Source organism: Salmo salar, chromosome ssa02, assembly GCF_905237065.1.
Source record: "Salmo salar chromosome ssa02, Ssal_v3.1, whole genome shotgun sequence".
In the NCBI taxonomy this organism is placed as follows: Eukaryota; Metazoa; Chordata; class Actinopteri; order Salmoniformes; family Salmonidae; genus Salmo; species Salmo salar.
In genome coordinates this window covers 68,640,393-68,655,679 of record NC_059443.1, presented here as the reverse complement: position 1 = coordinate 68,655,679, position 15,287 = coordinate 68,640,393, and the positions used below count along the sequence as shown (strand labels likewise).

Sequence of the window (15,287 nt, the reverse complement as noted above, 5' to 3'; positions counted from 1 at the left end):
ACTAAGAGTCATCCATACATCAATTGTCTTAAAATCATTTATTTACTAAACTAAGTAATTCACAGAAAGCATACAAACAGTAATTATCGTCACAAAGAATTGGTAGAGGCATGGCGACCTGTTGAACAAAGGGTCATAAACGGTCAGCTGAGGAGACACACAGAGTTCATTAATATTAACAATTGATATGCTAATCCGTGTGTCGTTGGGATCCTTGTTGAAGAGTCGTTCTGTTGGAGAGTTCTCTCTCTCTCTCTCTCGGTTAGAATGGATCTTTCAAAGCGACATTCATTAATGTCGTTATAGAATGGATGTTTCGTTGGTCTTCGCGTTCAATGATATAATTTCTAGCTGCAGACTATTAATTAATATCAAAGACTTGTTCTTATTCTGTCGGTATCAATAGTCTAAAAGTTAACCACGTGGTATAGTTCACTTTCAGTATAGGAATTGGATGGTCAAACCTATTGGCCAACTCGCAATGGAGTGGAGGCCTGGTCTGAAGAAAGTAAATCAGGGTGGGGTTTTATAGTGAACATAGAACAGGCTTGTCACATGACGCCTGGTCCTGTCTGTGTCCCTGGGGGCGTGCCGATGACTGATTTAATCTTTGAACATAAATACATTCTATCACATTAACATCAGTACACAGCATCTCAATGTATTACAAAATAGCTTTATCCTTATTAATACATTCTATACAACCATTTGGATGCAAGTCCCATCGCTGAGGCTATTATATAAACAGTTTTATGGTAATATGGCTATATTGTCTCTTCTGAGTATCACAAAATTGTACCAAGCGGACCAGTTCGTAGCTGGATTCTTCACCAATCTTTCATACCTTCTCCAGAACATAAATGTCATTCGGTTCCCCAATTCTGTGAGTTGGAAGAATATCCTGTGTCTCTCTATGGGACCCCTCTGTGTCTCAACTGGGCCATGTGGTTGTAAGATTCTCCTCTGGAATTTTACAACCCCTTCACACAAGGCCTGGGTGGGGGGAGGTAGGTTGGGGGATGGTGCAAGGGGGGGAGGGGGTCAACTGTCCTCCCTGTACTCAAAGAGGCCAACGTCATGACACTGGTCAAAACCACTGATACAGGAGCCCCTCCACCCTCCATGTCTACAGAGAAACCTGGATTCAAATATTTAGATGTGTGTGTATTGGGTATATGTTGTGAAATTGTTAGATATTTCTTGTTAGATTTTACTGCACTGTGGGAACTAGAAGGACAAGCATTTCGCTATACCCGCAATAACATCTGCTAAACACGTGTATGTGACCAATAAAATGTGATTTTGACTTGAAATAAATGTCCTATTTATCAAAGGTGCTTTTGGCTGGAGTCAAAATGACTCCAAAGGATTTGAATTTGTTAAAAGTCCATATTGATACAGAAACACTAAACCATAGATTTATTAAGAACAAGTTGATTGACAAAGTCATGAAAAATTGGAAGAATTGAATAAACCACATTTTGGCTATGATAAAAGATATGCCTCTGGGGTCAAAATGATCCATGTCAGAAGTATGGTTCAATGCAAATATGTTGTGGGTAGCTTTCTAGCAAACATAGCTGCAACATTCACACTATTTACACTGTTTTGGTGTATATTAGTCTCTGTGTATTAAACACACTTCTGTTGTATGCACTTGTTGGCCCATTCAATTATATATTTACGTTGTTTGTCAGCTAGCTGGTTTGCTAAGTTAGCTTAGAACTAGGCTAGTCGCTAATGCTAGCTAGCTAACATCCCCGACCATGAGTTTACTAAGCTACTATCCTCCTGATAAAGAAGAGGAGGTCTGCTGGACGGAGAAAGAAGCTCTCGTGAAAGAGGAGGAAGAGGAGGAGGATGTTACAATACAAAAACAAGTAGAGGGTGAGGCTGTTACAGTGAAAGAAGAAGTGAAAGATGTTTCAGTGAAAGAAGAGGAAGACGCGTTCAGAGTGAAAGAGGAGGAGGAAGAGATAGAGGATGCAGTTTTTGGAGTGAAAAAGGAGGAGGAAGAAGAGGAGGAAACTGAATATCTGGGCCCGGTTTCCAAAAGGCATGTTAAGGCATCCAATGATTCTAAGGATGAATGGACCCTGGTTAACACTAGTCAGTACTGTCTTAAATACAGAGGCACAAACTCTGCAGTTGTTGAACTGATGTGTGGTGTTAAAGGGGAAATCTTCAATTGCTACATCCATATTTGGACTTTTAAATTATTTATTTATAGCCATTGATTCTTGAGGAATATAACACATGCCTCATAAGCTTAGTTCAACTGTTGTACCCCATCAGAACCCCAAATAAGCTTTTTTTACTCCAATGTCTAGAAACAATGTAAATCAACACTGTTTTGCCTCAACATGGTTAAAACTATAATGTTGATATCATTGATGGTCAGTCCTTCCATCATAGGTCTGTCTATGCGTTTGAGACCAGTTACATTTCTCCAGCCCCATCCATCATCTTATTACCAAAACAGTGGTGGAATTACAGCTTTGTTATTGTTTCAACTGCAGATTGGTTGATTGATTGTTGTGTGGCTTTTTTAAAGGGACAACGTAGGATTTAAACAGCAACAAAATGGCTGCCCAGAGACTTGGTTTGGTAAACAGTTGAGGGATGGGGGCTGGAGAAATGTAACCACTCTCAAATTCATAGAAAACACTATTGTAGCAACCGTAACCCAACACCTAGCGACCTCATCAAGAAGTAAAGACATCTTGGCGTAACAGTTATAAGGTGTTGGCTTGACAGTCACTGGACCCAGGTTTGAGTCCAGCTCTGGGCGACCCCCTGAATTCACTACACTATGAATACAAGGACTGGCCATCCATGTGGTCAAAATGATAGTTTAACCAGGTTTCTAGGCTATATAGTATATTCTATAATTGCCAGTGAAGATTTCCTGTGGGGTCAAATTGTTAGAGCTGTTAATAAGTCATTGTATCATTTTCAGCATTTATTTTCATGCCATTACATCAATATAGCCTAACCAGAGGAAGAAACAAAATCTTCCTGAACCACCTCCTCCTGCTGGCCATCATATAGTTTGACGTTGCTGGTAATAGGCTACACAAGCAGTCGGCAACCTACATTTGGAGTGCAAATGTATCTTCCCTTTTCTACTGATCTGAGTGCCAGTTATGATTTTCATATGTTCATTTTACTGGAACAGTTTAATTTAATTTATAATATTATCTCAAAATCATTGTCTGTGATTAATCTACATTCTATCTAAATGTACATTAAATTATGCAAATCTAAAAGTAACTTTTATTGCCATTGCCAACTGTGTAACAATAGCCTGCATAAAGCCAAGATATAAAAACATTGCAGCCTGCAGGTAGAAAATATCCCGATAAAAATAAATATCCTATAAATCACATTGGCTGCACATGGCCTGTCTACAACAAACTTAACATTCTATCAACAATCAACTGGGTCGGGCCGAAGCTCGTGATAGCAAGCTTGCAACATTGTATGAAATATTCTGGGCCCTCAGTTTCCCGCTCCAGTGAGTTTGGGACAGATACAGCTGTCGGCTATTTGTTCAAGGGATTAGAAGTAATCAGGTATTTTATGACATTTCCACTGGGTCAGAGCATTACATTTTTACCTTTCATGCCGAGTGGTTATCGAAAGAGTGAGAGCTGGACATATTTTACAACTACTTTAAAGAACTATTCTCATTTGCAATTGATTTTAATAAGACTTTGTTTACTTGCTGTTTGAGGTGAAGAGAAATTTGCTTTGAGAAGCTCCTCAGCTCATTAGTGGTGGTGTGTTAAGACAATCAGAAATACTATCAGACATCCCCAAATAGGTACATTTATAGGCCTACATTTGCACGCAGGACAGGTAGACTAGTCCTACTTCTATATGCGTAATCAGGTGCCCGTCCTTACTCAGCGCATTGACAGGAGTGTTTCATACAAAAGACAATGAATAAATTGACAAAACTGACGCATCTTGCGGGGTCAGGTCTGGGTGGTCTGCCATGGGCCGTTTAATTTAGTATCCGTTTGGGTCGGCATGGGGAATGATTCTATTTCCCCATAGTATGTTGTACCGAAGTTGACCGACTGAAAGGGAGTGTAACTTTATCACTATAATTACTGTTCCCTGAAGGAAGGAAACAAGGTACAACACCTGTTTGGCCCCACCCCTTCCTGGGTCGGTGAAGAGCAGTATTACATTGAAGGATTAAATCCGACCCTCACGCTCATCAACTGTGGAAGGCGAGGCTTCCATCGAGGCGCGGATTTAATAGTATGTTGTACCTAGTTTCCCTCGTTCAGGGAACAGTAGTTATAGTCATAACGTGTGGATTTAATAGTATGTTGTACCTAGTTTCCCTCCTTCAGGGAACAGTAGTTATAGTCATAACATGTGGATTTAATAGTATGTTGTACCTCATTTCCCTCCTTCAGGGAACAGTAGTTATAGTCATAACATGTGGATTTAATAGTATGTTGTACCTAGTTTCCCTCCTTCAGGGAACAGTAGTTGTTGTCATAACGTTAAGCTTGTCATATGATGAACTTCAACTTAAATACTGGGTCTTGCTGTGGGACAGTTTTTTGTATTCAGATCTCTGAAATGCACTCTAACTACGTAACATTTAGTGTCTCCTTATGTTACGCTGGGAAAACAGTTTTCATGGGCACAGAAGTCCTAAATCATTTCAGAGTTTGCTAAATCCAATGGTTGTAACTGAGAGTCACCTTAAGTTGATTCACAACACCCAAATTGATACTGTCATTAACGTGGTTCTTCAATAATTACACATAATTCTTAATACTGTAGCTGTTTAGTTAGTCACATGTTCAACTATCAACATGCAACAACAACCAAAGTGCTTCTTCATTCATTACTCTGGTAAAGACAGTTATGCCGTGCTCCACGTTGGAGCCAACATCCCTTACAAATTGATGTTTAAAATGTGTTATTGTCTGCTTTATTTACAGTAGGGTCTCGTTAGTCTGTTTGGACACGGAGATACTTAGCTCAGAGCTATTTTCCTTTATTCGGGACATTTAGAATGACAACACATTATAGAGTAGCCGAGTGGGATTATTCACCAAATGATCTGGTTATGAAATGTCATGACAGACATTTTAGTTTCCATGTTTCGCCTGAAATATTAAATGATTTATAGTCCTAGGTCTATGTTGTTGTTAGGTGAAGTTATGGGTCCTACAGTAGGTCTATGTTATTGTTAGGTGAAGTTATGGGTTAATTTGTTTAACACTTAGTGTACAAACCCTCTTTGTCAGGCTGATGGAAAACTAGCCAAAGAGCATTTTACTGGTTGAAGTCGTTTTTAAATATAAAGTAGTACATTTTCGACAATAACAGAAACATTATATTAATCAGGACATTCAAACGAGCCTTACAGTTATTATCCAAAGTAGTGTGAAATGCACTCTAACCTGGAAATGGAGGCTATATTTGCTGTCAGCCTATGAGAACTCCCCTGAGTTTTCCCCCATGGTGGTGAATTAGTGAATAGACACAGAGCTTAATGTGAGTTTCCTTGAGTAGCACTCCTGATCTTGTGCTGATAGTGCGCTGTAATAGTCAGAATACATTGTGAAAAACTCAAATCTTTACTCACCATTTTTGTTCCAGGCAGATATACTACATCCATAACTGGCGGTTTCCTCATTAGCAGGAAGGAGTTTCTGCAACCAAATTGTATGTGCTTTGCTCTCGTGCTGCAATTTTAGCAAACACAGGTAGGGGCTTATATTGGAGACCAAAAGTCGTCTGGCACAGTGCTTAACGTTTCAACAACTTGAATAACTTATTTCTAGCCTACAATCATCGATGTTACTACTGTGAAAATGAGAAAACAAGACAATTGTCATATAATTTAACAGGCGTCAATTGTTGTACAACTTCATGGGTATGCTCTGGGCATCACCTTTTACCTCAAATAAATATTGGATTTCTGCTGTTGTGTGCCTTTAACCGTCTGTCTGACTTTGTCGTTCACACAGGAGAGAGATGTGAATATCATGGATCCTCTGGGGAGCCTCAACAACATCATGATGCTGACAAGGCAGAGAAGAGTCTCTCCAGATCAGAACACCTCAAGAAACACCAGCAGAGACCCACTGGAAAGAAATCTCACCACTGCTCTGACTGTGGGAAGAGTTACTCAAGATCAGATTCACTAAAAGTGCATCAGAGAATTCACTCAGGTGATAAATCTCATTGCTGCTCTGACTGTGGGAAACGTTGCAAATCTTCATCAGAACTTAAAATACACCTGAGAATTCACACAGGAGAGAAATCTTACTGCTGCTCAGACTGGGAAATGTTTCTCAAGAACAAATTCACTAAAAGTACACCTGAGAATTCATACTGGAGAGAAATCTCACAGCTGCTCTGACTGTGGGAAGAGATTCGGCTCTTCATCAGACCTTAAAATACATCAAAGAATTCACACAGGAGAGAAACCTTTTGGCTGTGATCAATGTGGGAGGAGTTTTACTCTGCTACAAAACCTGAAATCACACCAGAGAATACACGCTGGAGAGAAACCTTATGGCTGTGATCAATGTGGGAAGAGTTTTTCTCGGCCAAGCAACCTCAAATCACACCAGAAAATACACACTGGAGAGAAACCTTATGGCTGTGATCAATGTGGGAAGGGTTTTACTCTGTCAAGCTGCCTGAAATCACACCAGAGAATACACACTGGAGAGAAACCATATAGCTATGATCATTGTGGGAAAAGTTTTGTTACAGCTAGCCAACTGACTGTACACCAGAGAACACACACAGGACAGAAACCTTTTAGCTGTAATCAATGTGTGAAGAGTTTTGTTACATCTAGCAATAGGACTGTACACCAGAGAATACACACAGGAGAGAAATCCTATAGCTGTAATCAATGTGGGAAGAGTTTTACTCAGTCAAGCAGCCTGAATAGACACCAGCAAACACACACAGGAGAGACATCTTATGGCTGTGATCAATGTGGGAAGAGTTTTGTTTCATCTCAAAATTTGAAGGTACACCAGAGAACACACACAGGAGAGAAATCGTTTAGTTGTGCTCAATGTGGAAAGAGTTTTACTTGGCTTTACAGCCTGGAATCACACCAGAGACCACATACGGGAGAGAAATCTCATAGCTGTTTTCAATGTGACAAGAGATACTCTGATAAAAGATCTCTGATCAAACATCAGAAAATACATACATGAAGGAGTTGTTTCATGATATCAATGAAATAATGTCACAATGTAGAATGTTTTAACATTGTAGAAGGAGTATTTTAATAATTTCACAATGTGAGTGGTTGTTTCAGTGACTTGAAAACAACTTAATTTCAAAATACTTGCAGTCTGTACACATAGACGTTATATATTAAATTGCTCTGTAACAATAATAATACATTTTATTAACAATCTTACATCATTCCAGTATTTCTTGACAACATTCAAGTGCTAATTGTCTTCATTCCACTACTGAATAAGCATGACTCATATTTCAAACATTCAGCTTGACAAAAGACATCCAGCCTGTATTATTATTCCATGCTTCACCATTAAGTGAATTATTGCCAATACATATTAATGTACATTTGGTTTTGATATTTCAGATTGACAATTCATGTAATATTTAGTAATAATTATTAATGCAACCAACTGACAATTTTTGGGTACAATTATATTGACATTGTTGCCCTGCTTTTAGAATATCAGGGTTCATTCTCAGATGTGCCAACCCAAATGTACTAGAGCATGACATTGGGGACTGTGCCCCAATCCAACAACATGCCTATCAAGTGAACCTGGAAAAGAGAGAGAAGCTCTGCAGTGAGGTGGAAAGTTACTACGGATATTGCAGGAGTTTCCTCTTGAAATCAGACATGTCTGTGGTAAGGACAACTTCGTTGCTGATTTTCTCAGATGTGGGCAGTCAAAAAGATTTGTGTTTTGCGTTTAGCCAGTGCATTACCATGGATCACAATTTATTTTGACTGCACGTTTTTCTGTATTGGAGATTAGTTTTGTTGGGGCTCGTTCCAAGTGGGATGAGAGTTCTAGAAGCTAGTGAGTTTTAGGAAGACGAGAGTTCTAGAAGCTAGTGAGTTTTTCAAAAATTAAGATTGTAGAAAAATATATATATTTAGAAATGTGTTTTTTCCTGTTTTTAATTGTTGACAGCCAGTAGACACCATGTTTATATTGTAGGAGGTGAAGCATTGTAGTTGATTATAATGTGAAATAGATGTTGTTTTCTGTTGGCGGTGAGCAAACTTGTCCAACAAAAATCTAGGATATATTTGTTGTCTTAAGGGGGAAGTTGGTACAGGCTTTGGTTTTTCCATTTATGTTTTGAGGTTGGACTTTAGCACATATAGCTCGTATAGCACGTATAGCTCGTTAGCACGTTAGCACGTATAGCACGTTGGCACGTATAGCACGTTAGCACGTTAGCACTGATTGATGTCACCTCGTTAGTCAGTATGTGTTACACCTGTGCTGGCTTGTCCATCTCATTAGTGGGAAGGTGTTTCACCTGAGCTGGTCCAGGTTCTATTTAAGAGTGTCTGGCCCAGTGCTCCAGTTGTCTTGATAGATGTGTAGAGTCAACACCTTTAGTTGCTCCACCGTTTTGGTTTGCTTCCTGTCTTTAAGTTTGGTGTGGGTTTTTCTTTTGTTTGCCTCTTCTTGGGCAGATTTAGTGGGTCTCATGGTGGGTGTCTTTTAGGTCCCAGTTGTTACTAGTCAACTTTCAATGGACACCCCCATAGTGTCTTTCAGTACCCCTCCTAAACCCCCACCTGTTTAGTTGTGGTTGTTGTTAGTTCCCTCTTCTATTTAAGGACCATTTCTGGTTTTCCTGCTGGGGAACGTAACAACAATGTAGTAAAACAAGCTGATATTTTGGGTTGGATATTGCATCCAATTCTTACTGTTTTAATCGATGGCATTTCCATAGGATGCTCATTAGTCTTTCTCTTTTTTATCCACTTATGTTTGTGTGGTATAAATTGTTTATTTCTGTTTTTTTCCTGTGAAGCCATTGCATCCATGTCTGAAATGTGCTGTATAAATAAAGCTTGTTTTGAACATATTGCGAAACAAATTAACCCGATGACTGACCAATCAACAGACTCTTGCTAAATCAATGAACAAATATGTGCAAAAGCAACACATATCTTGGTATGAAAAAGAATATAAATTCAGTGTATGGTATGTAAGTTTAGTATCACTTTTCAACCAACACAGTTCATTTGTTGAAAATGAAAAATGTTGAAATAAACTATACGTCTAAGGATTCAAGTACTGAAACAAACAAACGGATCAATCCCACTTTTCAAGCCTGCTGAAGGCGTGGTGGAGTGGTAAACACCACCCCCGGCTCTACCAGGGGCTTGAGGTGGTCTCCCACTGCTCTGCTTATGTCATGTTCTGTGGCCTTGCCGTTCCATTTCTTGACTGCCCCTGTAACAAAGAAAGAAACGCATTTAGTCATATTATATAAAACACTCAAAGTAATGGCAAAGAAGCATCTACGGCCTCACTTACACCTGGCACCTAAATGTGACTTTTGTCATCTGATCACTCCAAGCTGCATTAGGTTCAGATCTACCAGGATGGGCCTTTGACATAGTCTGGACGCAGTCAGGCCACTGAATATGCATAACATTGTGAAGAGATGTGAGGAAAAGTACATTCTTCACAAATGACCTTCATAATATCAAAGAACAAATGTGTGTGCCTGAGGGGAAATTCACATTCATACAGCCAAAAGGGGTGAGAAATTACACCAATATCAGTGGACAATTTGCACTAATGTAAATAAACATATACTTTTTTGCTGACGTGATGAAACGCTAAGGGTACATAAATATTTACCATCTAAAACATGTGTGACCTCTCACCTCTCTGGCTGTAGAAGTGTTCTTCCTCACCAGTCCTTCAACAGCTCTCTGACTGAGCTCCACCCTCACTGGGTCTTCAGAGGAGAGGAAGGCTGAGGAGGGATGGAAGGATGAATGGATCAGTCAGTCAATAAAGTGTAGAGCTGCTGTCTATGCTGTCTGACAAAATCACTATTTTAGTAGTTCATTAAAGTAAATTAGGCTTTATGACTGCTGAATACCAACTATCAATCACTTAGATCATGTATTTTCAGGTAGAGATACATCTTTGAGACGTCCCTAGCCCATTGAAGTTGACATTTAAAATGGTTAAGGTAGGGTTTAGGGTAGGGATGTCACAAGGATCCCAGATTGCATTGACCATTGTGCATTCTTCTGTCTCTTTTACATAGCAGGTGATGGGTTCTGACTTCTGAACTTGAAAATATGATATATCCTTATGTGAAATTTAATGAAACAATAATGTATGTTGATGCTAATATGATGTATAATATTCCATGATGTTTCTATATGATAACAACAGAGTCAAATATTTAATATGCCATATACTATTTTTTAACAGTTTCACTAATTCATTTTAATTAACTTAATCATTATGATTCAACATCACTTCACCGTCTTACCTCATACTGTATTGGAGCAGCAGCAGCTGACTGCCCAGTTCAACATCAGTTCACCGTCTCACCTCATACTGTATTGGAGCAGCAGCAGCTGACTTGATCGTTGATGCTAATCATCAAATAGCATTTTTGAATCTGAGAGTAAATAGAGCCGACTACACTCTAAAAATGAAGGGTTCAACTGGAGTTGTTCTCAGAACCCCTAAGAACCGTAGGGTTCTTGGTCAATGAAAAACAGCCCCATAAGGTTCTTCAAAGAACTTGTTAGAAGGTGGGTTTATCGAGCCTCCGTTGTTGCTGGACTTCTTCAGGGAACTTCGCAATTACAACAGAAAACGCTGGTGACATGTTTGGATGCGACTACAGTTAAAAAGGTTAAGTTGGGTTGATGTTTGGCTCTGAATATGTATCGAAATAATTTATAGAATAATATAACATACTAATAATGAATAACGAAGACAATTATGGTTTTCTGTGAATAGCTTCCATAACGTTACTATAGCAAATTAACGTAAATATTAGAAAGCCGGGTTTGACCGTTGTCGTTGTATGAGCTACAGTACAGTACCGTTAGCTAGCTAGCCCCAGCTCCTCTCATACTGGGAAGACCCCCCCCCCCATCCGAATTTTCAGGCCTTAAGGGCAGTTTTATTTCAAATGTAGTACCCGGATGGAGAAAATCTAAAAAGCGTTTTATAGTTACATCGTTAGGGTAAGTTAACCTCCCACCAGTTTCTGAGACAATTGGCCAGACTTTGTAGACAGTTTAATAATGCTTAAACCTCATCTTTATCAAATTATCCATTAAAGATACAAACTCAAAACCTACGTTTGTCCTCATACGGGTTGTTTAAATGATATTCCCAGTATTACTTCATCAAATCTCTAGTAATCGATTATACACACACAGAATTGATCATATTTTCATATATTCACAGAATCCATATAAAACGTAAGAAATGTTTAGGTAGTCACGGCAAACATTCCATTTGCTTTTTCAAGGACTCTCCACAGCTACAAAGCAGCTCTCCAAACATACTTCCAGCGAACCAAAAAAGATATACGTTTGGTTCCCAGACAACGACCGGATCGTCAACGGTTCTCTAACCTCCCAGAGACCACGGCAAAAATCAAGCCTCCCAGGAACTATAGACCTTCCACTGCTTCCTAAACTATCATCCCGCTCTCAATACCACCCTGTGATATTCTATGATTGGCAGTGAAGGAACGGAACCCCAAGATAATGTTATAATAAAACTTATTATCCAAATGTCAATCGTCTGATTAAGCATTTTTCTATATGAGGAACTATAGATCTCTGTGAGGAACTATAGATCTCTATGTTACTATCCAAACATCAGATTATGACTGTCACACAACTCTCATATTGCAGTCACACAACTCTCATATCACAGTCACACAATGCTATTCCCAAACATACCTAATCAATTAGTTGTTTTTCAACAATATTTTAACCTGCAGGAATATTTCCACATTTCTATCTCATGGTTTGTTCTTAGGATAATGCAACACATACATTTACATTTTTCAATACTTCTAAAATGGGGTCCAGGTTTAAAACAATTACAGGTGCACCGTACTATCTTATACTATATCATAAATTGTCTTAACTACTGAACACAGATTCTACATTTACATTTACGTCATTTAGCAGACGCTCTTATCCAGAGCGACTTACTTACTTTCATCCAGTTCACACAGATAGCTGACAGCCTCAGAGCCTCCTGACTGGGCCCTGTTTACACCTCCAGGGTGCCCCCCTCACACAGAAATACACACTCAGAGCCTACTGCCTCGGCCTTGTTTACACCTCCAAGGTCCCCCCCTCACACAGGAAAACACACTCAGCCTATGAGGCTTTTCTAAAAACTACACTTTGTGTGTTTCGCTCACCTCATTCTTTTTTTAAAACTACGTTCGAGATGTGGTATCCACTCAGATCAAAGGTGCGCCATCTGCGCCGTTCCCGAAGTGTGGTCTCCCAAGATTGAGGGATCCCTCGTGCACGATTTACCCAGGTCGTCAGGAGCGGTCACCAAGTGAAGATTCACATTCCCATCGCCAAATGTGGTTGTTAATTTCTTTAATATCAAATGAGGAGACAAACTTATCACACAAGTCAGAGTTATTCTTAAAATAAATATTTATTCACTTATAAAGGGAGCAGGTCAATACAACGCACACATATAAAGTGAATCAATTGAGTGCTCTACGATAATGATGGCTGGTCAACGAATCACCGATTCGTTGAGAGCCCAGAGACAAAAGTACAAAGGTCTTTTACAGCCAAGATACACCCCTTTCAACCTACATGATGAACAACAGATGTATAGAACGGGTCACAAGGTTAAGATTTGTATGAAAGATACTTATAATTCTCAGCAGACAGTATCTGCTGTAAAAACAGTACTCTTTGTGTAGAGACCAGGGTTTGGCCCTGGGGGTTATCTCTCCCTGATACCATATAGAACAGAAACATTAACTCATGCTCTGGAATGCGGTCTCTTTAGGTTTTATCGCCCAAAAAACATTGTAAATCTCCTGTCAGTGTTATCTCCCAGAGGCCCATCCTCAGTAGAACACACAGACACAATAGTTATAAGAACCCTCTATTCTGTTGCATGAAACAACCATTTGATGCAATAAAAGTATTATAACATAATCTTGCAGTTTTGCTCTCGGTGTCCACTGAATGTTGACTAGTAACAACAACTGGGACCTAAAAGACACCCACCATGAGACCCACTAAATCAGAAACAAAAGAAAAACCCACACCAAACTGAAAAACAGGATGCAAACCAAAAAAGGTAGTGCAACTAAAGTTGTTGACTCTCCACATCTGTCAAGACAACTGGAGCACTGGGCCAGACACTCTTAAATAGAACCTGGACCAGCTCAGGTGAAACACTTTCCCACTAACGAGATGGACAGGTGTAACACATACTGACAAACAAGGTGACACCAATCAGTGCGCCATACGTGCTAAAATCCAAACCTCAAAATATAAATGGAAAAACCAAAGACTAACACCTTAAGAGAATGCTTACCACCAACAGAAAACAACTTTTATTTCACATTATAATCAACTACAATGCTTCACCAATATAAACATGGTGTCTACTGGCTGTCAACAATTAAAAACAATTTTTTATCCCCACTAGCTTCTAGAACTCTCGTCCACTTGGAACGAGCCCAAACAAAACTCATCTCCAAAACGGAAAAACGTGCAGTCAAAATAAGATCCATGGCAACTCACTGGCTAAACGCAAAACACAAAACTTTTTGACTGCCCAACCTTGAGACAATCAGAAACCAAGTTGTCCTCATCATGGACACAAGCACCAAAAACGCTGTTGTTTTGACAAGTAGCAATAAATCACTGATATCGATTAGGGTGGAAATCAGGTTGTACGTGCTGTTGAAACAAGCACAACTAAAAAAACACATGGAAATGGGAGATGTCTTTTACCTCGACTGATTAGAGAACAACCTGCAGAAGACAATTAGCTACATTTGGAATGATGCATTTACATTTAGAGGTCGCTAAACAAAGGAACGCAAAAATATTTTTCATTACTCTTCGATATCAGGCTAAAATAATTTGTGCGAGAGAAGGGAGATGAGGTTGCATGTCCTGTTAAAACTAACAGCTCAGAAACCACATGGAATCTGGGAGAAATGTGTACATCCCTGGTTAGAGGTCAATTTGTAGAAAACAGCTAGCTACATTTTGAAGTGTTGCATCTTGATTCCAGTGGGTCACCAACATGGTAAGTGTAACACAACTATTTTTTTGTTAGTCACTTTTTGTTAAATCACAGAAATAGTACTCTTCCATTTCAGAGCCTGGACTTTCCCCCTGAGGCTAATATCCATATCATGCTGAAATCAATTGATAAGGGGGCAAACGTTTAGGCTTCTACATTGTGACATCATTAAAATACTGCTACTACTTTCTCTCCTGTGTGTGTTCTCTGGTGTACAGTCAGATGCCCAGATTGACCAAAACTCTTCCCACATTGATCACAGCTATAAGATTTATCTCCTGTGTGTGTTCTCTGGTGTAGAGTCAGACTGCAAGATGCAGCAAAACTCTTCCCACATTGCTTACAGCTAAAATACTTCTCTCATGTGTGTGTTCTCTGGTGTACAGTCAGATGTCCAGATTGACCAAAACTCTTCCCACATTGATCACAGCTATAAGATTTCTCTCCTGTGTGTGTTCTCTGGTGTAGAGTCAGATTGCTAGATGAGGTAAAACTCTTCCCACATTGACCACAGCTAAAAGGTTTCTCTCCTGTGTGTGTTCTCTGGTGTAGAGTCAGACTGCTAGATGCAGCAAAACTCTTCCCACATTGATCACAGCTATAAGATTTATCTCCTGTGTGTATTCTTTGGTGTAATGTCATATGGCCAGATCGAACAAAACTCTTCCCACATTGATCACAGCTATAAGGTTTCTCTCCTGTGTTGATTCTCTGATGAATTTTAATGCCTGTTGAGGAGGTGAATCTCTTCCCATAGTCAGAGCAGCAGAGAGTTCTCTTCCCTGTGGATCTCTGCAGGTTTTTCTTGAGGTGTTCTGATCTGGAGAGAGACTTCTCTGTGTCTTCAGCATCATGATGTTGTTGAGGCTCCCCAGAGGATCCACGATAGTCACGTCTCTCTCCTGTGTGAACAAAGTAAGACAAATGGTTAAAGGCCTACAACAGCGGAAATCCACTGTAAAGGTGATGCCA

General features: G+C 39.5%; 3 protein-coding genes across 3 annotated transcripts in view; 1 reads left to right on the top strand and 2 right to left on the bottom strand.

The window, feature by feature from the left end:
- Nucleotides 1-15,287, bottom strand: part of LOC106591322 (zinc finger protein 271) — a 518,091-nt gene that overhangs the window by 422,459 nt on the left and 80,345 nt on the right. The window lies entirely within an intron of this gene.
- The window catches only part of LOC123733207 (gastrula zinc finger protein XlCGF17.1-like), a 44,681-nt gene that overhangs the window by 27,263 nt on the left and 2,131 nt on the right, over nt 1-15,287 (bottom strand). The window contains exon 2 of the mRNA XM_045712633.1: nt 14,680-15,217. Coding sequence (XP_045568589.1) covers nt 14,680-15,217 — 538 coding nt within the window. The remainder of the gene's footprint in view (nt 1-14,679; nt 15,218-15,287) is intronic.
- On the top strand, nt 6,456-7,264 carry LOC106591894 (oocyte zinc finger protein XlCOF22-like; the record flags this gene model as incomplete). Its single annotated transcript, XM_045708816.1, has 1 exon — nt 6,456-7,264. A coding segment is annotated over one exon (762 nt), but the record flags the coding sequence as incomplete, so codon positions are not given.